We start from the raw sequence: 24,954 nt of genomic DNA, 5'->3' as shown, positions 1-24,954 counted from the left end.
TCGATCCGCTTAGTGATCGAGTCAATCCAAGGCCCCCCTTCGAGTCCAAATTAGGACTCAGGATAATCTTACTAAGGATCCTCCCTTGTAAGGTACCCTAACCCAACTTACAGAGTTGCTTCTGCAGAGGAGTCTTCCGATGGCACGTCACGTTCTTTGGTGCACGAGCTTCAACCCCAAACCGCCTTCGGGTAGACCGTCACGAACTCTTCCTCGTACGTCCACTTCCCTCGTCACCGTCACGTCCTTGGTGCCACCAACATCGCCTCCCTGCCTTCTTGATCTTCGGCACCTGTTCAGATTAGTGGAAGAAACGATATACCGCTCCCCGTGATTGATCAAAGGTCAATCACCGCTCTCAATGATGTATGAATGATCAAACAAACTAAGATTCAAATGTAATATCAAGATAAATTCTGAAAACCTGTTTCATAAGTACTTTCAAGATCAACAAATCAATTCCTCTTAATCACTTTCAAAAATAATATCAATCCCTTCACTATCCTTCACAAAATCTCATAAAAATCACCACTAACTCAATGATTGTGGAAGAAACTATCACCCTATTCAGTAAATAAATGAATGATGAAAATTAAAAACCTCCCTTATCAATGGAGAAGCACAGCCACACTGATTGCAGGGGAGAAACTTCACAAGAAGCAGCACTTTCTTCTTCAAGAGTAGCACAAGAGAGATGTTTTTCAAAAGGGATACATCAACCCTTTCTCTGAAGGGGTATTTATAGGGGTAGAGGGGTAGATTATAATTTTCTGAGAATTTCAAAAAAAATTCGAGCTCAAAAGGAGCTGTAATTAATTTTTTATGATTTTTCAAAGTTTTATAGAAAGTTTCCTTAATTAAAAAATTAATTATAGTAATTAATGCTAATTAAAGAAGTTAGGTTTAATATAGCAATTTCAAAAGTTGGAAAAAATACGATTTTTAGAAATAAGAAATGATTTTGGAAAGTCAACAGTCGGACCCGACCTTTGGAATAAATCGAATTTCCTAATTCGATTTTTCGGGTCCAAAGTACATTATATATAAATAATTTATTTCTAAACTAAGAGATGACTTCTGGCGCAGTGGTAATTCGCTTCATTACTGGACGGAGATTTTGGGTTCAAATCTGGTTCTCCCATATATATATATTTTTTTAATTCAATCTTTAGTAGCGGACCCGACCTCGGATTTAACTGGTTAAATCCGCCCGTCGGGTCCGCCACTAAGGCTAATGGGCTCCGCCCATTTAGGCCTTATTGGGCCCTTCTTAAATAAACTAAAATGCCAGAAATTTATTTAGAAGTCAATTTTGCACTATTTAAAATACTTTTAATTATTTAAAAAATCAGAAATATATTTATAATATTTTTAAAGTATTTAAAAATATTTCTAAGGCTTCTGAAAATAATTTCAACATACGTTAAATATGAAATGACTTTTTAAAATATTTTAAAGTATTAAAATAACATTTTAATACTTTAAAACTATTTTCAGAAATTTTAAAAAACATTTTTCATTCTCCCAAGTACTTTATGATTATTCTAGTTTATTTTATAGTTTTAACACATTTAAAAAACATAATCTTAAAATATTTTAAGCTCTAATTATAAATTAGTTTCTTAATTATAAATTCATGATATTAATGTAATTTAGTGTACATTAAAACACAAAAACCTCAACACTAAGATTAGGGAGCATATGGGATATCATCTGCAGCATAAAAATGAAAACGATATTTCTGTAGCTCGGACTCACTAAAAGGGTATTTTGAACAGTCCAATCCAAAATATTATTTTCGGTAGTTATACTGTTTTGTTTTCCTATATATTCTATAGAAGTAGGCCTTCTTATCAAGTTAAGTCGTGATGTGTGGTCCATTTATTTGCACCACTTGTGCGAGTTTCAGTCACACCAAACCCCATGTGTGATGCCCTCAGTGAATTGGTTCAAAATTTTTCACCGAACATTCACACAAATTTGTACAAAGGATTGTGCATTAGTACTGTAAATATACTATTTTAAGTTTCAATCATACAAAAATATCAAAATGATACAAAATTTAAACAGTATTTTATCATCATCTAATATCCCCTCTAAATTCACTTTGAATAAAATATTTATAAGTTAAAATTAACTTTGAAATTCTGGACATTCTCTAGAAAGTGGCTGGCCTGCAGGACAATACATTTTTCAGAATCCAAGTTGATCAACCTGCTTAATGTGAATTTTTGAAGTTTTCTCTTAATCCCATCTCTTGTTTGCATTGAAAAATGCCTAATCCTGGAAAAATATAAGGATACATACTTGAGAGGAAACATTGAGGGCTCAGTAAACTTGCATTGAGGTTTTCGGAAATTCGATTTCCATTTTCCCCATCATAATCCATCTATTTACCCTAAAAATTCATCATTTTCTCACTCTAAAGACTCATTTTCTCTAATTTATCTCTCCAGAATCAATTATTTCTCTCTCTAGACACTCATCCACTCCCCTAAAAATTTCATAAAAGCTTCTTCATTTGCGCATTCAAATTCTATCTCAAACTCCTTCTACACTCTCTCTATCTCCTCATTTTGACCTTTTCTCTCCAGAAATGGTTCTTTCTCTCCTTAGACCACACATATCCTGAGTTAATTCCCTCATATTTTCATAAAAAGCATCTTCATTTACACCTTCAAATTCCCTCTCAAACTCTCTCTACACCATTTCTTTATTTTCTCTCTCTATCTCCTCATTTTCTCTCTCTATCTCCTCATTTCAAACTTTTCTCTCTCTATCACATTTATTTATCCCTCTAAAATCTGTCCCTATCTCTCTCCATCCTCAGGCATTCTCCATTTCGAATCCCAATAAATTTTGCATCTAAATATCAAATTTTATCCTTTCAAATTCATATTTCCCCCCCCCCATAGCCACCGCCATGCGCTGCTGTGCAGTGCTGTGCGGAGCTTGTGCAGCTGGAACACCCATCTGACCGCCGGTCTATGCAAGGGCAGCACACCCAATTCCAAGACATAGGATAGCCCTGTGGGTCAGCCCCAATAGGGCTTAGCCCATTAGGCTAAGTTTGGCCTTAGCCAAATTGGGTTGAACCTTAGTTGGCTTACCCAGTAAGGCCAGCCCTATACGAGCCACACCAGGACCGCCGGCCCCGGTCCGCCACCACTGCTGCGACCACTCCGCCGGCACCGCCGCCGACACACCGCCACAAAATCAAAAACATAAAAAACAAATCTAAAAAAATCTCTAACTCTTGTTTTTTAATATTTCTAGTGGTGTTTTGCATAAATTATTTTTGTTTCTGAAAATATTTAATTTTGATTTATGTTGCTAAGAAAAAATAGGAAAATTAGTGTAGAATATTTTTAGTGTTCCTTTGTATTTATGCTTCAATTTAAATAATATGAAATTATATAAACTACCTAAAAATCCAAAAAATTCCAGAAATTTTATTTTTCACTTTTAAAATCATTCTTCATCTCAAGCTTGAGGAAAATTCTGAAATTAAATTTACGCCTCTCTGTGAATCGACTCCTTACATTTTCCCTATATTAGTTATAGAGTATTTAAGTAGAAGTTTTTCATAAATATTGTTGGTTAAGTCTAAATAGAAATAACCATAAAACCCCTAAATTTGGACTTATCATGTATACATCTAGCTCGTGCCCCCGATCAATAGCTTATGTATGCTCACTGTCTAGCAACAACTCGTCCAATGCCTGGCCTAGACTACTCGGTTGATGACATGGATAACACCATGTGTCTTCTCCCACCAAATTGAGGGTTCGTCGACTTCAGTTCTTCCTATAGAATATACATCATTCTTTTCTGCTATTCGATGCATTGTATGTGTTCCCACACACACCCATGTAAAAACTATTTCATAGTGATGAGAAGAAACTGAGAAAAAACCTACTCATTAATAATGAAGACATGCATACATTCGACTTAAACTCAAACTCCTCCTAAAATTTGAATGATGTCATCAATGATGTGACCGATATATCTTCTTATGTAATGTAACATAAATGTCTTATGAAATACTTATCTCCAAAAATAGTCCACGATAAATCAGAAAGACATATAAAGTGCACCAGTTTTTCGTTGCTCTTCTTTGTCGTAAGACCAGTATAATTATGATTCATACTATCTGGCGGGGCAAAAAAGTATGTTATTTACATCTCTGTTGGAAGTGGAATCCCCTTCCCTTCCAAGGCAACCTACGCTTTATGATGGAACCTTTGCATATGCCTATAGATCCGGGACACGGACGAGACGGTTTTTTCGTCCCGGGATGAAAAAATCATCCCATCCGGTGGCACAGACGAATTCTGGGATGAAAATTCGTTTGAAGAACAGCCGAACAGGACATTTGTCGTCCCATAGGACGAAAAAACCGTCCGTTCGGAAGACTGAGATAATGGTGGGACGAAAGATGGACGAATTATTAATTAAATCTTGTGATAAATATCCCATTAAATTATTTCTTACATTTGAAAAAGTGGAAAATTTGAAATGTAATCCCTCATTAACTAGGAATAAAATTATCTTTCATACATGTAGTTATAATCGTATTGTAGTAGGTAATTGAGATAAATGAGTACTTTAACAGATAATTAGGGTAAATTTTGATTTTCACATACCCTTTATCCTTTGATTAATTTCCCGAAGAATGCAATAAATCTTTTGAGAGATGTAAAAATTTTATTATTGAAACCCCACCATTACAAAATCTTATTTATTACAGTGGTGTCTTTTTACAAGTTAGTTATTGAAATGTTTGTAATACTTATTTCACAAAATTTCAAATGATTTTTACATAGTAGAAATTTGAATTTAAAAATCAATAGTTAAATTCCAGATGAATGTAGATAGTTCATTATTTGATCCCCAACTTTGACAATCTAATGAATTAGTATTTGAAGAAGTCCTTTACAATTTAGAAAGAAGGGTATTCCATCATGGAATTTCCATGCTTAAATATGTCACATGGTGTGCATAATTGAGCAGATTTTTTATGTACTTTTATCTCCATCTTAAAATGAGATGGATATGTTGCAATAGAAAAGTTCATATATTTCTTACGACCACCCTTTGAAATGTCTATTGGAGTTAAAAGGATAGCACACTAACTAAAATGGAAAAAAATTCAGAGTAGGGCTAGACGTGGGCATGTGGCATTCATCCATCACATCAAAGGTGAACCAAAAAGTAGGCAGCATTTTTTCAGAATCTGAGACAGAGTACTGATGCAGAGTTCATGCAGCCATCCATCCAACTCGCCCAAAATCACCTTCACTTTGGTGTAGAATGACGGTGTTGAGATGGCCGTCTCACCTCTCATGTTTTTAGGCAGTCCACACTGAAATCAGATAATGTCATAAGGAGACAAACTAAAATCGTTAATGGAAAAAGGAATTCGAATGTGATCAATGGGTAACAAAGATTGATTGATGCAAATTGCAACCATTGGAAATGGTTGACTAGCCTTTTTTTAATGTCCCGAAGAAACTGTTTCTTCTCCGAGATACATTGACATTTTCCAACATGAATCGGTTATCGACCAAAAGGAGAAAAAAAAATTTCAAATCTGCAGCAATAACACAACATAGGAATGGCATCAGAGGAAGGGAGTGGAGAGTTGAGAAAGAAAGTTGAGAATGGAAATTTCAATCAAATGAGATGGTTTGAATAGCTTAATAAAATGTAGAATTAACAAACAGGCTGTTAGGCAGTAAGAGGAAACAAACAGTTGACTCCCAACAAGAAACCATAGATTTCATTCTAATCAGTCCAATTATTTACACTCAGCAGTTACTCAAGTTGTAAATGTCGATCAAGGATAAAATACTGCAAGTCAATGAAAAGTTATTTACAGAGAACCATTTTAGATAGCTGTTTTAGATATCTGAAATTAAAACTAAAGCTCAACCAATCTATATCCCATAATATAATAGACATCCAACCTAAAGGGACCCAATTTAAAATGTTCAATTGTTTCGGTTAAAAAATGAATGAATGGGTCTGTTAACACAGCCACATCCAAAGGGGAGATATATTTATAAATTGAAAATTAAATCTTTACCTCTGAAACTGGATACCTAGAACATTTGAAATCTTGGACTCAAGTTTGAGAATTCTTGAAAGTGAGATTTAAGAAGGAACTTGGCTTTATATCAGAAAAAATTATTTTCAAAGTACACAGCACAATGTAATTTTGAAACTCCAGGTAAAAAGAAGGCGAGTCAACCATTTTCCGTCAGAGAGGTCTACATTAATTTTCAGATAAGAAACAGGAGTTCCAGAATTTCATTTGGGAGACAAACATTTGACAAATGATTTCCTCAGAAAGAATCAAAATCTCAGAGTGAAAACAAACTCTAAATTAGGAAAGTGAAGATGAGAGACAAATTCCAAATTGTGGATTTAAAATGGAAATTTCTAAATTCACATTAGAAACAGAATTTTGAGAAATTAAGGTCAGAGCGAGATTCTTTGGGGCACAAAGAGAGATTCTTTGCATTGCAGGTGGAAGACAAATATCTGCATTCACAGATGGGGAAAGGTGGAAAAAGCTACAAGGATGGGGTACTAGCAAGACTTATAGTAAGCATTACAATGTAGCAGCATTGTAAACCCGTCCACCGCCTTCCGGCTTTTTTCCTCTTACGCTGTTATGTGGAAAGGAGAGAGTTAAGAAAAAGAAGCATGCTCAAGCAAAGGTCAAAAAGCGATATAACATAACTCACCATCACAGGAGCTGTCGTCGTTGATAGAGTCATCATCAGAGTCACACAAGTACTGGTCTACGTGATGGAACCATGCACGAAGCATCATCAGCATCTCAGTGCTCTCTGCATCTAGGTGTGATCTTAGATACTTGGTGATGCCTTGGCCAACTGAAAAAAGCTGCTCCACCAGTGCACTAGTTGGGCTTACGGCAAGAAATTGGGATGCAATTTTTGTCAAGCTTGGAAAGTATCGAGTTCCGACGTCCTTCAACCAGCTTAGGGGATTATCTTCCTCCTCACTGCACGGGATGTTTAGATACTTATCGAGCTACTATATAGGTATTGAGCGTGGTTGCTGACTCTTGCACGGACGTGTATATTGCCGCTTGGAGGACACATATTGTTGCGGACGGCATCTTTCAGATGGGTCGCCTGTTGCGAATCACGTCTAGTTGTATTTGTATTACACACGCAGTCTAAAAGACCGCCAAGATAGGAAAGCACGTCTTGGAGAATGGATCCAATGTCCCTGCCTTTCGCCACAGTGTGATTGCCCCAAGGTACCGTTACATAATGCATCAACTTGTTATGCATAGCACTACACGTCGAGCGCAACGCATCCCTCCACTCAGCATCTAAGGCTGCCCCAGCACTGTACATAGCCTGCTCAAGTTGAGTACTAAGCTCCGTGATCAATGATGTTACCTCAGTGATTGGCAATTTCTTCGCGGAACACACATAGTCGGAACCCTGGCACAGTGGGCTGAGGATACATAGATATTCATCAATCAACTCCCAGTCCTCTTGACATAGGGCATAATCTTTAGTTGACGTCGAAAGGAACCTCACGGCCATATGGTCCAGTACCTCTCTCTTGATAAGAGCGCTCTCTTATATAATGAAAGTGGAGTTCTAATGCCTTGGGCAGTCAACCTTTATCTTGATCGAGTTCGGGAGCTCAAACATTTTGCGCATATCAACATATTTCTCCATTTGTTGCGTGGAACCCTGAATAGCGTTGACGATGGCTCTCACACATGAAAAGGCTATTCCCAAAGGTGTAGTTGTCGTTGTAGTATATTCATTGACTGGTGATTCAGTTGGTTCATCTGTGTCGAATGCTGCATATGTGTGAAACTCTCAAACTCGTAGCATATTACTTTGTGGGGCCTCAGGCTGACGAATGATCTTCAGTCAGGCATAGACTACGAGGTTGAGTACATGAGCAACGCATTGTATGTGTCGATCCATAGTGAATTGTGGGTTTACAGTCTTTAGTTGGTCTACAATAGAGGCCATCATCGTTCTGTTGTTAGACGCATTGTCCGTGGTTGATAAGCTCAAAAATACACATTTATATGTCGTTATTTAGGGGTTTTTTGAACTTAATCACTACAATTTTTTTTTCCCTTAATGCTTGAGTAAGGGGTCGAACCCTAGGGAGGCGATAGGAAATATTCAATTTTCTTTCCAATTAGGGCTTTGAATTTGAAACCTAGATGAAATGATGTTTTAATTTCTTATTTAAGTGCTACTACTTGTCAATTTTAACTAAAATTCTATTCTTTTGGACTTAAATGATCTTAATGATTCTCTGTTATTAAATAACAGAGATATGAAACCGCTTAAGTTTATCTTTATATTTGATTTAAAATCTTTAGTGGTTTTGAATTATATTTTTAAGTTTGTTTAGTGAATTTGAAATCTATATATAAAAGTGATTTAATTCTAAGTGTTTTGTATTTGGTTTGATTTATTTCACTATTGTTATCAGAAGATGTTTTACTATATTTTTAAAGAATAAACGAACTAATGTTTATGCTATTTTTAGACCAATGTTTTATTGCGTTTTTATTTTACCCAAATTCATTGGAAATTGTTAAAATATCCCAAATTAGCAAATCGTGAATATGATTCACGATTTGCCAACTTAAGAGTTCCTGAATCGTGAATACGAATCAACAATTTTGTGTGATTCAAATGGCAGATAAGATTCGAAATAGGAATTTTATACTGAACAAATACTAAATGATTTTAAAATGAACTGAAATTTACGAATTAAGACAACTAAAATCGGAAATTAAAAAGAACGGCGAACATGAACGGAAATGCAAACTTGAGAAATTTGAGTGCGAAATATGGTGCAAAAATCAAACACTGATAAACCTAGAGGTACCAGAAAGAGCAGAGAATTGATCCAGGCGAGCTTCGAGCAACGAACGCCGAAGATTTTCCTCCGATTTTGGCTTGAAATTCCGGAAATTTGCGGCAACGGATCTGCGAATTTCGTCCACGAATCGAGCTTCAAACTCTTCTTGGGTGATCCTTGAGACTTCAAGGAGGCTAGGGGATCCTTCCTTGAGCTTTAAAAATCAAGAACGCTCAATAATTTCTCGATTTCTCCCTTTTATCACCGCGGAATCGGAAGAACAAGTTCTTCTGATTCTGTTAGAACTATAATCTTTTTTTGCGTTGTACGTTGGGCGTACAACGCGACACGATTGGCTCTTAGAGTCTTCGTGTGTCTCCCGTTCGTGCGCGACACGCACGAAATCGCGTGCGTGCATGTCGCGCACCGAAGGCGCTAGCGGCATTTCTGATACGCTTACGCACCGCTGCATGCGGTGCGCTCTTTCGTGCGTTCTGCGGGTTTTGTTAGCACTCAAACCGGCCCACTAAGGGCCGGTTTTAATAAAAAAAGTTTTTTATATATTTTTTATTAAAAGAACACATAAAATAAATTGTAAAAATCATTTCTTAATGCACAAAAAATAGTTTATTCATTTCAAAAAGACCTTTAATTTTTAAATTCTTTTTATTAATAGAAATAGGTCAATTAAAATCATTTAAATTGTTCTAATCATCATTTTAAACCATTTAAATGTGTAAATTGACCTAAATATTGATTAAAGGTATTATTTAACTTGAAATTCAAGGAATTTATTATTTTAACCTAAAATCATGATAACAGGCACTTAAAATAAATGTTTAATGCATTAAATGCCCAAAAAATATGATGAAATTAACACTTTATCAACTCTTATTAGCATGTTATTAGTGGTGAAGGCACAAAGCTTCGACTCGATGCCATATTCATATGCAACTTCCACGACGATCCTCGCCAAGTTGGTGCCGCAATGGGATCCCTTGTTCCACCGAATAGCAATGAGTAGCTCACAGAGCTTCCAGTCGGTGTCAATCCAGTGGGTAGTGACACCTAAAAGGGTGAGGTTATTTTGTGATGTCCAAGCATCCACGGTAAGAGAGACACTATGAACGTCAGCAAACATCTCTATTAATTTCCCTTGGACTTCTCTATACATGTTAGAAGCCGTTGCTTTGATCGCATCCGGACCAGGGATGTCCCCAACCCCTTGTGTCCCGTAGAACCATAGTTTTTGGAACGACTTGTTCTTCTCAAGTTGCCAAGGAAGATCGTAGTCACAGATGAACTTGATGAAGTCCTCCTTCGTACGCTCTGCGTTGATGCCGCATGAGTACAACTTATGGGATAGTAATTCGTAATATGTTATACTTCTCTACTTCATCTGGACTCCCTTGGGTTCATCATGAAATTTACGATGTACTTTCTCTAGATGTCTCCAAAATACATTTGTGCTTTTATCTTAATTCTACTTGATGATTACCTTATGGGTGGGGTTCTGCTCTTGACAAAGCGTACACTAGTACTCGTCTAGGCCAACTTCAACAAATCAATCTAAAACTATAGACTGATTGCGTCTTACGCTTTGAGATAACACATTATCGTCAACCTCTATGGGATAGCACTCTGCGGACACTAACGGCGTAGCCTTAGCCGTTGATTTTGGAGTGGTAACAAATGTGGAGTCCATATCTCTATCAAAATTATTCACAATATGCAGTCATTCGTACGAAGTGTGTGACGTGCAATTTGCACGTCGTATTAGAGTGATATTCAAATATAAAAAAATTAATGGAGACTTAAATAGTTGTTTTCAACACTCTAGGTTCATAAAAAACAAAAAATGCAGAAAATAATGCTGCTCTATTATAGTAAGTCAATCGAAGGACACTTATACCAATCAGAACAAATAATCCATCAATCATATTTACTCCGTCGACTGATCGAATCGTAGTCCACTTAGTATAATGAACTGAAGGATCCATTACAGTAGTCCATATGCGAAGGAGGATTGGGTGGAAAGAACCCATTTCTTCTTCTTCATTTTGTCAAATCCTTTTGGAGATGACCATCGATATTAATCACAAATCTTTAACCATCTGAACTAATAATAGTTCGACAGATCGATAAACATTATGGCTAAAATAACACTATCTAGCCTCACTCGTATGATGAGTATGGCCGGTCCCATAGCTATTAGTGTGGAGACACTAAGGATAGATAGTGGGTGCTCTTTAGTGGAAAGAGTTTACTGAATTGATCCGTACGAATGCTTGAATGGTATTACATTGAATTGTCAATCAGGTCGATTCATGTCACGGTTGTGTAAGTGGTCCTTAGACTTGAGACACCAAAGACGACTTGTGGATGGATGGTTGCACTTTGACTATGACCAACGAGTCTCTAATCATGGGATTCTAAATGTTCTTACTTTGGGTACATTAAGAAGTTCACGAAGACGATTGAGTGACCAAGATGGGACCGTCCACCCTCGGTATAAGAGGTGACAACTCAAGGAAGACGATGCGATGAAGTCCTTGGTCAAGACATTGAAATAACAATAATTCTGAATTCATCAGTTCTGACTCGGATGACTGATTAGGGTTCGACAGTTGACCATACCTTAAGTTGTCCAAGGAGCGTCAAGTGGATGAGTGATTATATGTACACGATAATTGATGACAAATAGGTTCCATGAGTGAGTCGATATACTCTCCTTTGTATCTTCTAGAGCATGAGGTATAGCTTGGCACCCCACTTGTGGAGACTCGACCTATCCATTGGGTTAAATCGATCCGACATTAATTAATCTATATGTTGATATAGTTAATTAATTTGAAAGTTCAATAAAGGTTATTGGGCCGCTGGAGTCGTTAAGTAGACTGATACATGGGCCTAGTGGGTCACACGCCAATGGTCTTTTGGACGTCGAAAGATATACTTAAGTTTTGGGGATTTTTATGAAAAAATACCCACATAGTATAAATAGGAGAAGGCCCTGAACAAAATTCACCCAGGCCAGAATTGTTCAGGGGGCCTTCCCCTTCTTCTCCACTCTCCCCACACCCCTCTCCATGCCTGATGTGATCGGAATGACGTAGTGACGACGATGGAGGTAGAACGGGGCTCGTCAAGGAGAAGGAGGAGATTAGACGTCCTGAGGATCACGTGGATATGTATAGAGACTGGACACGTGAGCAGCTTACTCATCTAACTCCGGGATCCAAGAAATCACGGATGCAATCCCTGAAAATATACATTGTTTCAATGATTTTAATGATATCGTTCGATTCGTTCAAGTTTTCCGCTGCAAATTGTTTCGATTCAATGATCCATATCTAGGCCTCTAGAACCCAACAACTACATACCGATACCTTCAGAATACTTATATGTTGAATATCATATGCGATATGATATTATATGATATTTAAAGCAATGAAGATCATGGTATGTGTGTAGAATAGTTTTGATAAATTATGAGTGACATGGGGACAAAATGTGAGCCCACTCACCGGGTGAGAAGGAAATGGCAGAGGAGAGGAGGTAACAAATTGTGGAGTAGGCAGAGATCAACAAGCATAATGCAAAGGAAGGGAACCCACACGAGAGGGAGAGATAAACAGAAATTTGAAGAGAGAGAGAGAGAGACAGAGTGGGATATACAGATAGATACTGATACAGAGAGATAGAGAGGTAGATAGATAGACAGTGAGATAGATAGATTGATAGATAGATAGATAGATAGATAGATTGATTGATTGATAGCTAGATAGATAGTGAGATAGATAGATCGATAGTGAGATAGATAGATAGATAGACAGTGAGATAGATATGTAGACATTGAGATTGATAGATTGACAGTCAGTTAGATAGGTAGACGGTGAGATAGATGGATGGATAGACAGTGAGATAGATAGATAGATACACTGTGAGATAAATAGAAAATGAGATAGATAGATAGACAGACATTGACATAGATAGGTAGACAGTGAGATAGATAGGTAGACAGTGAGATAGATAGATCGACAGTAAGATAGATAGATAGAGAGTTTGACAGCGAGATAGATAGATAGATACAGAGAGATAGATATATAGACAGATTAGAGAGATAGAGAGATAGAGCATTTTCCAGCATTCAAAATTAGCATAGGCTTGGCAAATTTTACAATGATATTGACATAGTAAATTTTTAACAGTGAGATAGATAGGTAGACGGTGAGATAGACAGATGGATAGACAGTGAGATAGATAGATAGATACATAGATAGATAGATAGACAGTGAGATAGATAGGTAGACAGTGATAAAAGAGGGACAAAAACATTGACGGATGGATAGATGCTAAACCGGATGGATATATTGATTGGGGGGGGGGGGGGGGGAGGAGGGTGGTGCGCCGGAAGGGGGAGGTCCTCTTCTTCCGTGTTCAAAAGGGACATATTGAAATAAAAAATTATTTAAAACATAAATTTTCGTCCGGGAAGAGGGACAGGACAGTTTTTTTCCCAGACGGTACAAAAAACCGTCCCGAAATTATTGGACAGGACAATTTTTTAATCTTCGGACGAAAAGCCGTCCCGTCCTTCGTCATGGGGAAAACTATGGACGTCAGACAGGATGAAATTCGTCCCGTCCAGTCCATCATCCCAGTCACCATAGCTAGTGTTCGCCGTCCCGAAATCCGTCCGGTATCCGGTATCAGACAACTAATATCCGATATCCAGAAAAAAATGGGACGGTTCCGGATATCGGATATCGGGCGATATCCGTCTATCAGGGGTTAGACGAATATCGCTACCGGATATCGGGGGGTGAGGACGAAGACGGTATTGGATACCGGATATCAGATAACCGATATCTGATACCGACCGATAAAATATTCATCCATCACACATTATATTAGTTAGTTTAAATCACATTAGTAGATTTTGATATGTATTCAATGCCCGTTATTATATAGTGTGCATTTTTCTTTTTTTCTTCCATATAGGATAACAAGATTCAAAGTTAACGTAAATTCTGGATCCAGTTATCCCACACAGGAGATTTTAGAAACTTTTATTAGTATATATTAAATGAGGTCGATATATATTAAATATTAAAATAATAGCTATGCCTATAATCGTTAATTTATGAGCGTAATATGTGTATATTAATTTAATTATTGCTGTACGCATTCGAATAAATAGTAACAATTTTTTTTTATCTTCCCATATGGGATAAAAGGATTCCGAGTTTAAAACAAAACCAGAATCCCTTTATCCCATATGGAACAAATAAAAAAAGTAACCTGTATATAATAACTTAGTTGTATGACTAAATAATAATTTCTTATGGTGCCCCCTTGCCAACGTTACCCCTGCAAAATATGAAATGTCAGCCGACCATAATTTTAGGAGAGAGAACACATGGTTTCATGTGCTTCTCATATTTTTAGAGAGCGAGGCATGAAAAGCTAGAGAGACAACGAGAGAGAGAGAGAGAGGGATAGAGCGAGAACGAGAGAGAGAGAGAGAGGGAGAGGGATAGAGCGAGAACGAGAGAGGAAGAGAGAGAATAGAGTGAGAACGAGAGAGAGAGAGAGGGAGAGAGAGAGTGAGAACGAGAGAGAGAGGGAGAGGGATAGAGCGAGAACAAGAGAGAGAGAGAGAGAGAGAGAGAGAGAGAGAGAGAGGGAGAGAGACTGAACGAGAGAGAGATAAATAATTCGATTCGAATATCGAAAACCGATATCCGCATCCAATATCCGGTACCGTCATCTGTCCCCCTGAGACGGAGACAGGATGCCGGTATCGGACGGATACTGGTATCGGATATCGGCACTGTAGCAACAGATATCCGATACGGATATCGGAAAAAACGGATACCGGAAAATTCATTTCCGGTATCCGTTTCAGCATCCGTCCCGATACCGGTATCCGATACCGACATCGGGCGGGCGAACACTAGGTCCATAGCAGTGAAAAAGATATTTCTGTAATTCGGACTCAAGTGAAGGGTATTTTGGACAGTCCGGATATTTTTGATACTTCAATTTCTTTTGTTTCGCTATATATATTCTCTAGAACACAACTTGTTTATGGGTTGGTGTTAGGTCATCGAGTGCGTCGTTCTTCCGGTTTTCCTTTTCGACATCGGATGGGAAGTGAGATGATCTCTTTGTTACTTGATTGTTGATAGCCGATAGTTGATTATTGATGTAAAGGCTGTGATGGATCCAAATGTCATGCACCACACTGAGGATATCTTCTGTGCTGATACTCGACACTACCCATTTTTGAATCTGAGCCTCTCTCTCCGCATCATTGTGATTTTTTTGTCTTTGATCGTTTTGCTGATTTGAATGCCGTGGCCCCCCTTCGTGAGCCGTGATTTCCAACAACTGGTTCATTTATCCGCAGGAAATCTGAGGCTTTTGCCTTGCATTTGCTATTAATCTATCGATTTTATTTCTCTCTGATTATTGGGAGAAAACCAATGATGCGGCTTTCTACGAGAGCCTACCATGATGCGGACTGATGAGGCACTACAAGTGCCCTGCGGATTGTAACATAATTTCTGATGGTTTGTTCTCCTAAGAACAGGTTTGGAATCGTATCTCATGCCCTCTACATAAAGTCTATAATTTTTCGTTAAGGCCTTGAATCTTAGTGACTTTTCGCTCGTTGGGGCTTCGATTATTCGCGATTACGATCTTCTCGCCCGTTTGCGTGTCAAGAAATTAGTGAGATAGCTTGTTACAACTGAGATTCAGAGAAGAAGAAATCCCCCGAACATTATTATGCTTGCTACAACTGGCTGATGTCTGAGCTCTACAGTCTTGTACGAACTAGTTGTAATTACATTTTAATACGTAATAATTTTAATACGGAAAATTTTCTGATTGAGAAGTGTTATTGTAACTTTTGTAGTATGACAACGTTTATTCACAAGTTATGGTTATTGTCAAGCCGCCGCCGATGCCGATGAAAGGTTATTATCGCCATCTTACTGAGGAACCAAAATTGTAGTTTGAATGAATGAATCCCTTCTAACCCTTTGTTAGTCAACGTTTAAATTCTATAAATTCTATAATAAACCCTCTTATTATTTCAATTACTTCAATTCTCCCAAAACTGCAAGTCTGGCTCCCTATTAAGAAACTAGTCTCTAGGAAAAGGAGGTAGATTCAGAATAAACCAAGGCATTTAGTGGGCTCTTGTACGAATGGAAGGAATTTCAAGGTAGAATGAACATGAACAGAAAAGAAACTCGAAACTGTGAGGCAAAATTACATGAAAGAAGTGAAATAAGGATCAACAGGGGAGGCACACGCCATGGCTTCAGCAGAATTAGAGATTACTTGGGGGTTTGAAGGATGCAGCCCGGAATGTTGGCTCCTCCAGTTTCTTGACTGGTATCAAACTCAGACCCACATGAGTGCACTTCAGTCTCCGACTTACTTCCAAGATGTTCAATATAATGGGCCGTTGACGGCTGTTTTCCCAATAATGAATTCAAATACATTCTACACATACTTGCCCCGGTATTTGGGCTTTAGCAGGTCTGGCACATTGCTCCCCTCAGCAGGCTTGAATACAGCAGAATGCAAGTTCCCCTCCTCCAGCCACTTCACATGATTTTCCTTAAACTCAAGGTGCATCAGCCTCGCCGCCTCCGCCACCTCCTCGGAGTACGCCGCCGTCTTCACCATCGTCAGCAGGTGGCGGCTGTACCTCCAACTCAGTATCTGCTCACACGCCGCTACCATGGCGAAGCACGGGTGCTGCGGGTAATTGGGCTGGCCCAAAACCTCGTCTCGGACCACTGGGAAGAAAAAGACGAGCCGCCCTCCCACCACGAGCATCTTCGCGGCGAGGTCGAGGAGATCGTGCACACACTCTACCAGGCTATATGGCGCTGTTGACGGTATGTGGTCGCCCTTCTTGTCCTCCGGGACAGTGTATGGTTGGACCGTGCCCTTCAGGAGTTTGCGCCCGCCTGACTTGCGGCCGCCGGCTCGCACCCCGTATGGAGGATCACAGATTATTGCGTCAAACACCTTGTATGATTTAATCATCAGAATTCTAACTTGATTCAAAGTTCTCGGATATGGTTGGATCTTCGTCAACGTCATCGTCAACCTCATCAATCCTTGTTGACATTAGACATGACATTGGCACCTTCCAGGATGGTTTACCTAGGTTCTGAGCTTTGATCCGATTGACTGGATCCTTAATCGAACAATTTGCTGATGACCAGTCAATCAAACCAATGATTAAAGCATCAGACTGATCATCCGAAATTGGCCGATACTCATTGGTCTATAATTGATGGGATAGCTGTATCCCTATGGTTGACTATGAGGCTGACGGGTGCCTTAAACGGTTAATGGTTGGCAACTGCGTCAATATCTTGACAACCATCGTCCTCCCGTTGACAGTTGACCATTGTTTGTTGGTTGACAATGACGTCGACGTCATAGACAAACAGTCAACCAGTCATCAACGTCCCACATCAACAGCCATGTCAACCGTCAACATTATTAGGTTGACCTCTCTTGTTGAGTTGTCATCGTCATCATCATACCGTCAACTCGCCGTTAACGTCAAAGTCAACCGACGTGCTTAAAAGGATAGAAGTACCTCGCCGAGCCCGGGTCGCCAAGGAGGGAGATTATTGTCTGCCCTCAGGAGACCAACAGGGGAATGCAAGCCATACTGAGACGAAACAAACCGCAAAATGCGAATTTCATTAACTATTTTTATTTTTATTTGTTCTCCAGTAAAAAGAAAAAAGAAAAAAGAATCACCTGCTGGAAATTGCTCCAGATGTTGCAGTTGGGTCCACGGCCATCGCGAACAACTCGAATGTCAATGTCTGCACCCTGTTTTTTATACACAAAAGAAATATAAGATCCAAATCTTAGGAATTGGGCATGATGTTTGATCGACTAACCATGGTGAAGGCTCCAAAATGCGCCGCAGCGACCAAGATACTTCCGGTGCCGACAAAAGGGTCGTAGACCAGCTTCCCCGGCCGGACCTGGGCTTGATTGGCCATGAGAAAAGCCATCTCCGCGTCCATGGCGGTCGGCCCAAGATACCTGCGGCTTTTCAACTGGTAAGTAGGCAGAAGCTTCCTCTCTGCCCCCCCAATCTCTCTTCCAAAAAAGACCCTCTTCTCAACAACTGGAGGCAGCCCGTTGTTCGTTCCACAGCCATCAGTCACCATTAGCCAGAACTTGTGCTCCGGATTCTTCAGATGAACTCGGCCCTGTCGATGAAACCCAATTTCCACCTCAACATCTGCCCTAGAATCAGCTCAAACAACGGTTCAGTTAATTGTTACCATGAATGGGATGTAAGACAAGCCCTCGATGAGATTAGTTTGCTCCTCGAAGGTGATCACCTTACCAAAACTATCCACCACAACTCGAAACGTGCTGCCCTCGGTCAAGTAGGGCGTTTTCCTCTCATCCGGAAACGATTTAATCGCTTCCTCCAGCTCTTTTTGATCGCTTCCTTCGCCCCAGAGCTCATAGATTCCCTTCACAAGTATGCCTGTATCGCTCAAAGTTATAGATTATAGCATGAATGGTTTGGTTAGAGAGTTACTCACTTCGTTTGGCGATCTTTCGAGCAATCTCTTCGGAGGGGAGGTCGACGAAATGGAAGGGAGAATCGGCGTGGTAGTTCAAGGGGAGTTTCCATTGCAGGCGTTTTCCTCCTTCGCCTTGGTCGAATACACCGAAGAGCTCGGCTAGAGACTCTACCTCTGGTCTACGGTAATCCAGAAGCCTGTGGAAGAAGACGCAGAGGAACCACATCTCACCGTCGTCGCTCCTCTCTCGCCTTCCGCTTCTTCTTCGAAGTTCGAACTGAGGCAGCGGCGAGCGGAAAACCCTGAAAGAAGACTTTTGATTTCTTCTGCGCTTCCCTGTAAATGGGCCTAATTGTAACGATGTAGGCCCATTCAAAATGGGTACAGCTAAGGTTGTATATCGGACAATTAACCAATGACAAATGGCCTAAATATATGTTTCAGACCGATTCGACCCTATATTACTACTATATTTCTATTTACATATCTGATATCAGAAAAATGTTTATCAGATATCGCAATGAATAACGGAATGGGGTATCAGTATTGTAGCAACTGATATCTCGAAATGGGTTTTCCCTTTTTCCATTCTGGCACATCATCCATCCCAATATCGTCATCCAATATCAAGATCCGGGCCGAGTGAACACTATTGGGCAGTCCCCATCTAGGGTTTTAGCAAAGACCAAACCTTTACATACTAGGAGTATGATTTTATGATTTGATGAAATAGATTATAATAATTTGTATTTTAGCATATTCAATATAACTGGTTCTTCGACGAAACCATACCATCTGATCTGCCCTAAAATCTAAGACTGGAGCCATCTTCTAAGTCATCAGCCTCCCATTTAGACAGAAGGCCGTTCAGTCTAGGGATCGGCAATCGTCATTCGTCACATCACGGGTCACCGTGACAGTCACGTGACGGATGACGTGACGGTGACGGTGACAAATCAGAGGGCCCATGACGGTGACGGCGACGGATCGCCCGTGACGGTGACGTGACGGTGATGTGACGGTGATGTGACGGTGATGTGACGGTGACGGGGTGGTCCGGACGAGTGACGTGACGAATAATCCGTCGCGGATGATTTCCGTGACGGAATTTTAATAAGTCTCTCTCTCTCTCACTTGTTCTCTCCCTCTCTCGTTCTCTCTTTCTCTCTCTCTCTCTTTCGTTCTCTCTTTTGTTCTCTCTCTCTCTCTCTTCCGTTCTCTCCCTCTCTCGTTCTCTCTTTCTCTCTCGCTCTCTCTATTCCGTTCTCTCTTTTGTTCTCTCTCTCTCTCTCTCTCTCTCTCTCTCTCTCTCTCTTTCTCTCGTGCTCTCCCTCTCTCGCTCTCTCTTTCTCTCTCGCTCTCTCTCTTTCGTTCTCTCTCTCTCTCTATTTCTATCTCTTTCGTTCTCTCCCTCTCTCGTTCTCTCTTTCTCTCTCGCTCTCTCTTTCGTTCTCTCCCTCTCTCGTTCTCTCTTTCTCTCTCTCTCTCTCTCTCTCTTTCGTTCTCTCTCTCTCTCTTTCGTTCTCTCTCTCTCTCTCTCTCTCTCTCTCTCTCTCTCCCTCTCTCTCTCTCTCTCTCTTTCCCAATCTCTCTCCCTCTCTCTCTCTCCCGATCTCTCTCTCTCAGACCCTCTCTCTCAATCCCCTCTCTCTAGCTCTATTATGGGAATTTTCCGTCACCAGTGACGGTGACGCCGTCACTGTGACAATGACGTGACGAAACGAGAAGCGGAGGACGAGTGACGTGATGGTGACGGATTTTTTGAAAATCCTCGGACGAGTGACGTGACGGTGATGTGACGAACATTTCATCACGTCACCGTTCGTCACAACCCGTCACCGTCCCGTCACGTCTGGGGCGCGGACATGCCGTTCCCTAGTTCAGTCCCATTCCGTCTGTCCGAAACCATTAGTCGTCGTTCGTCCCCGTTCCTTAGTGCCCACTCAGGCATGTGGACAAATGACTTCTCCCTATATCTCTTCACTTCTCCACATCTCATATTTTTTATGTAATTCTCCTCTTCCCATATTTTTGGTTGTTAACTTATGTTCCTATCTTTATATACCCATTAAAGAATAAAATTTCCCCAATTATTCTTCTGACACATATCAGTGTTACTTTCTCAACTTTCTATTATATTTATACAATGGGAAAATACTACGAAAGAGCATCAACTATGGATTTTGTCTAAAAAATAGCATGATCTTTCTAAGAAATAGCAAGAACGAATAAGAAGACGCCAAGTGGCGTCTTCTTTTTTTCTCCAGCGGCAGTCAAATGCTGACATGGTAGCCACCGTGGCAGCCAGGTGGACTCCACGGTGGCATCCCGCCGCCGACGCCGCCCGTCTGCGTCCGCCGACGACGCCCTTCTCCGGCCACCGCCGCCGCGCGCCTCCGGTCGCCGCCGACGCCACCGGTCTCCGGCCGCGGATGCCGCCCCTCTCCGGCCGCCGCCACCGCCGGCCCTCTTCTTCTTCTTCCTCCTCTTCTTCTCCTTCCTCTCCTTCTTCTTCTTCTCCTTCCTCTTCTTCTTCTTCTTCTTCTCCGGCGGCCAGAGACGGCGGCGGCGTCGGCGGCCGGAGAGGGGCGGAGTCCGCGGCCGGAGACGGGCGGCGTCGGCAGACGGAGACGGGCGGCGGCGGGGGACAGAGACGGGCGGCGGCGTGGGTGGACGGAGACGGGCGGCGTCGGCGGCGGCCGGAGACGTGGATGCCACCGTGGAGTCTACCTGGCTGCCATGGTGGCTACCAAGTCAGCATTTGACCGCTGCTGGGAAAAAGAAGACGCCACTTGGCGTCTTCTTATTCGTGCTTGCTATTTCTTAGACAAGCATAAAAGTTCATGCTATTTTTTGGACAAAATCCGAAGTTGATGCTCTTTCGTAGTATTTTCCCTTATACAATAGTTGTTAATAACATCACTTCCTGCAATAAACGTAATTAGTTAAACAATATAAGTATCATTTAGATTAACAAAAATAAATTTAAAAGGACCAAAATACCATAATTCCGCTTCTTCCCCAACAGTTTCTCCATGACAATATTTCGCACTGGATGAACCAGATCTCATCAGAGCTACAGCGGCTGCACTGGGTCAGGCTCCTTCTCAAGGGGAGCATCGACGCCGCCGACGTCTCCGCCGGCGCCGCTATCCATGGATTCCTGCTCAAGTCCCGGCTCAGCGCGTCGGCCTACTTGGCCAACCATCTGGTACACCTCTACGTCAAAACCAGGCAAACCCGTCACGCCCGCAAAATGTTCGACGAAATTCCCCACCCAAACATCTTCTCCTACAACGCCCTTCTCGCCGGCTACGCGCACAACGCCGAGCCCGGCCTCGCGGCCGACCTCTTCTCCCGCATTCCCAGCCCAGACCTCGTCTCCTTCAACACTCTCCTCGCGGCCTACGCGAGCGATTCAGCATCGGCCCTTCGTCTCTTCCGCCGGATGCGGGTCACCGGCGCCGGCGCCGACGGCTTCACTCTCTCCACCGTCGTCTCCGCCGTCGCCGGCGGCGGTGCCGCCGCCATCGCCGCCGTCCACGGGCTCGTTCAATCGGCGGGCTTTGCGGGCTTCGTCTCCGTCAACAACGCGCTCATCTCGGGCTACAGCCGCGCGAGGCTCCTGCCCGAGGCCGAGAAGGTCTTCCTCGAGCTGGGTCTCGGCCGGAACCTCGTCTCCTGGAACAGCATGATCATGGGCTACGGCCTCCATGGCCAGACCCGCCGAGCTCTGGCCCTGCTCCCGGCCCAGGAGACGGACCCCTTCACCATGGCCAGCGTTCTCGCCGCGATCACCGCCTCGAGGGAGCTCTCCGGCGGCGCCCAGTTCCACGCCCGGCTCGCCAAGCTCGGCTGCAATTCGAGCCCCCGCGTGGGCAGCGCGCTGGTCGATCTCTACGCCAAGTGCCAGCGCCTCGAAGAATCAGAGAAGGCCTTCCGCGAAGTCCCCGAGCCGGACCAGGTCCTCTGGAACACCATGATCTCGGCCTTCTCCATGGACGAGAGCTTCTCCGAGGCAGCGCTGAGGTGCTTCAGACAGATGCAGCGAGAAGGGTTCCGCCCGGACGAGGCCGGCTTCGTCTGCGCGGCCAGCGCCGGCTCCAACCTCTCCTCCCCTTTCCAGGCCCGCCAGCTCCACGCCATCGCCGTGAAACTCGACCTCCAGAGCAAGCACGTCGCGGCCGGGAACGCGGTCGTCGCGGTCTACGCCAAGGCCGGCGAGATGGCGGACGCTTGCCGGGTTTTCAACCGGATGCCGGAGAAGAACGCCGTCTCCTTCAACGCGATGATCGCCGGGCTGGCGCAGCACGGGCGGGGGGAAGAAGGGCTGGCCTTGTTCGCGGGGATGGTTCGAGCCGGCGCGCGGCCCACCGGACCCACGCTCGTGTCCGCGCTCACGGCCTGCGCCCACACGGGCCGGGTGGCCAAGGGTTGGGCTCTGTTCAACGCCATGGAAGCCCGGCTCGGGGTCCGGCGCGAGGAGGAGCACTATTCCTGCATGGTGGACCTCCTGGCGAGAGCCGGGCGGTTCGCGGAGGCCGAGGAGGTGGTAAAGACGATGCCTTTCGAGCTGGGGAAGCCAGGGTGGGCCGCGCTGCTCGGCGCGTGCCGGACCCATGGCTACGTCCGGCTCGGGGAGACGGCCGCGGAGATGGTCCGCCGGCTCGAGCCGGGGAACGCGTCGGCGTACGTGGCTCTGTCCGCGATCTACGCCGGCGCGGGCAGGCCCGAGGAGGCGGCTCGGGTCCGCGGTCTGATGCGAGCCATGGCGGTGCGGAAGAGCCCCGGCTGTAGCTGGATCGAGCTGAAGAAGGAGGTGCACGTGTTCGTGGCTGGGGACGGCGCGCACCCGAGGGCGGCGGAGATACGGCGAGTGCTGGCGGCGCTACGGCGGAGGATGGAGGAGAGGGGGTACGTGGCGGACGAGGGGGCGGTGCACCACAGCGAGAAGCTGGCCGTGGCGCTGGGGCTGATGAGCACCGGCCGGGGGGCGCCCATCTTGGTGGTGAAGAATCTGAGGATCTGCGGGGACTGCCATTCTGCCATCAAACTCTTGGCGGCCATGACGGAGAGGGAGATCACCGTCAGGGATGCTCACCGGTTCCATCATTTCCGTGGAGGAGAATGCTCCTGCGGAGATTATTGGTGAAGTTCCAGGCGTTTTAGGTGGATGCTATACTGGGTCTTTCAATCAGTGATCCATCATAACCTTGGAATGGAAAACATAAGAGAACTTCCTGCTAGGATTTGAGGAAAGAGTCTCGATTATAGGGGTTCAAAAGATTCTAGAGTAGAGTCTAGGGTAGTGTTCTCCCGTCCTGATACCAGTACCGGATGCTGGTATCGGGGGACGGATGCTGTATCGGATACTGAAAGGGAATTTCCGGTATCCGTTTCTTTCGATATTCGGATATCGGTATTGGATATCAGTTGCTACAGTGCTGATATCTGATACCGATATCCGTCTCGATGTCGGCATCCATCTCCGTCTCAGGGATATCGGATATCAGGTATGTGGATATCGGTTTTCGATATCCACATAGAATTTCATTAACTTAAGAATTTTCGTGTATTTTTTATTCGAAACTTTGAATAAAAAATACTCGAAAGATGGGAAGAGAGCTGAAGGCGGCGGACGATGGAATCGGCGGACGACAGACGGCAGAATCGGCGGACGGTGGCGTCGGCGTCGGCGTCTGCGGAATCGGTGGACGGCGGACTCGCAGGTACGTTCCAGCATTTTCGTCGATTTAATCTTTGTATTTTTCGTCGGTTTATTATTATTATATGCCGATTAATATTTCTAATTTTTTTTGTTTTCTGTTCCTAATTCTTTCACTGATTCTTACTTCTGCAGTTAAATTGACTATAGCATTGCATCCCAATGCTATAGTGAAATTAAAAGATGTTCTTTGTTTATTCATTCGCTGATTCTTCTTCAATTTTTTACCTCTAATTCAAATCCATCTCATCTCGCTAATTCTCACTTCTGCAGTTAAATTGATTATAGCATTGCATCCCAATGCTATAGTGAAATTAAAAGATGTTATTTGTAGAGATCCTTAAAGATGTTCTTTGTTTATTCATTCGCTGATTCTTCTTCAATTTTTTACCTCTAATTCAAATCCATCTCATCTCGCTAATTCTCCTTCTCTCCTCTCATTCTCTCTTACTCTCTGGTTCTTTTTCACTGTTTTACCTCTAAGTCTCCCTCTCTCCTCTCATTCTCTCTTACACTCCAATTCTCCCTCGCCCCTCTCTTCTCTCTCTCTCATTCTCCCTTACTCTATAATTCTCCCTCTCCCTCTCTCAGTCTCTCTTACAATCTAATTCTCTCTCTCTCTCATTCTCTCTCATGCTCTGTAAATTTTTAACTTATAGTTCTAACTCTCCCTCTCTTCTCTCGCCCTCTATTACTCTCTAATTCTCCATCGCCCCTCTCTTCTCTCTCGTTCATTCTCCCTTACTCTAT

The 24,954-nt window shown here is 42.7% G+C and overlaps 2 protein-coding genes, 1 long non-coding RNA gene and 1 other non-coding gene across 6 annotated transcripts; 2 read left to right on the top strand and 2 right to left on the bottom strand.

The window, feature by feature from the left end:
• Nucleotides 1–5,401: 5,401 nt before the first annotated feature.
• On the bottom strand, nt 5,402–9,198 carry LOC144706130 (uncharacterized). The gene is made up of 3 exons (XR_013582178.1): nt 8,911–9,198; nt 6,753–8,017; nt 5,402–6,674 (listed from the first exon to the last, which is right to left on the bottom strand). It is a non-coding gene; the product is annotated as an uncharacterized LOC144706130 (long non-coding RNA).
• Nucleotides 9,199–15,100: 5,902 nt separating this feature from the next.
• Nucleotides 15,101–15,188, top strand: LOC144706263 (small nucleolar RNA Z221/R21b). Its single transcript, XR_013582225.1, has one exon. It is a non-coding gene; the product is annotated as a small nucleolar RNA Z221/R21b (small nucleolar RNA).
• Nucleotides 15,189–16,132: 944 nt separating this feature from the next.
• TRM11 (tRNA modification 11 protein) lies at nt 16,133–18,791 on the bottom strand. 3 transcript variants are annotated; one of them, XM_078578081.1, is made up of 6 exons: nt 18,498–18,791; nt 18,288–18,439; nt 17,835–18,152; nt 17,689–17,763; nt 17,522–17,596; nt 16,133–16,938 (listed from the first exon to the last, which is right to left on the bottom strand). In XM_078578081.1, exons 1-6 carry the CDS (start codon nt 18,703–18,705, stop codon nt 16,405–16,407), a joined length of 1,362 nt encoding a protein of 453 aa, XP_078434207.1. In that variant the 5' UTR covers nt 18,706–18,791; the 3' UTR covers nt 16,133–16,404. The 3 variants fall into 3 exon arrangements, with proteins under 3 accessions (XP_078434207.1, XP_078434206.1, XP_078434205.1); XM_078578080.1 differs by having other exon boundaries at nt 17,835–18,184; nt 18,293–18,439; XM_078578079.1 differs by having other exon boundaries at nt 18,228–18,439; nt 18,498–18,789.
• Nucleotides 18,792–21,353: 2,562 nt separating this feature from the next.
• On the top strand, nt 21,354–23,738 carry LOC144705945 (Pentatricopeptide repeat (PPR) superfamily protein). Its single transcript, XM_078578812.1, has one exon. It carries the CDS (start codon nt 21,535–21,537, stop codon nt 23,629–23,631), a length of 2,097 nt encoding a protein of 698 aa, XP_078434938.1. The 5' UTR covers nt 21,354–21,534; the 3' UTR covers nt 23,632–23,738.
• Nucleotides 23,739–24,954: the final 1,216 nt, after the last annotated feature.

The sequence above is a fragment of the Wolffia australiana genome, chromosome 7, assembly GCF_029677425.1.
Source record: "Wolffia australiana isolate 7733 chromosome 7, ASM2967742v1".
NCBI lineage: Eukaryota > Viridiplantae > Streptophyta > Magnoliopsida > Alismatales > Araceae > Wolffia > Wolffia australiana.
The sequence above is the reverse complement of the archived record's forward strand: the minus strand, read 5'-3'. Positions and strand labels throughout refer to the sequence as shown.

What these genes read in the sequence shown, in the direction of transcription:
- TRM11 (XM_078578079.1), bottom strand. Translation starts at nt 18,705, where the DNA reads ATGTGGTTCCTCTGCGTCTTCTTCCACAGGCTTCTGGATTACCGTAGA. An exon ending in ATTTTGGAGCCTTCACCATG is followed by an intron (nt 17,764 to 17,834) that starts GTTAGTCGATCA and finishes TATAAAAAACAG; the next exon opens with GGTGCAGACATTGACATTCG. An exon ending in GGCGACCCGGGCTCGGCGAG is followed by an intron (nt 16,939 to 17,521) that starts GTACTTCTATCC and finishes AAATCATACAAG; the next exon opens with GTGTTTGACGCAATAATCTG.
- LOC144705945 (XM_078578812.1), top strand. Translation starts at nt 21,535, where the DNA reads ATGAACCAGATCTCATCAGAGCTACAGCGGCTGCACTGGGTCAGGCTC.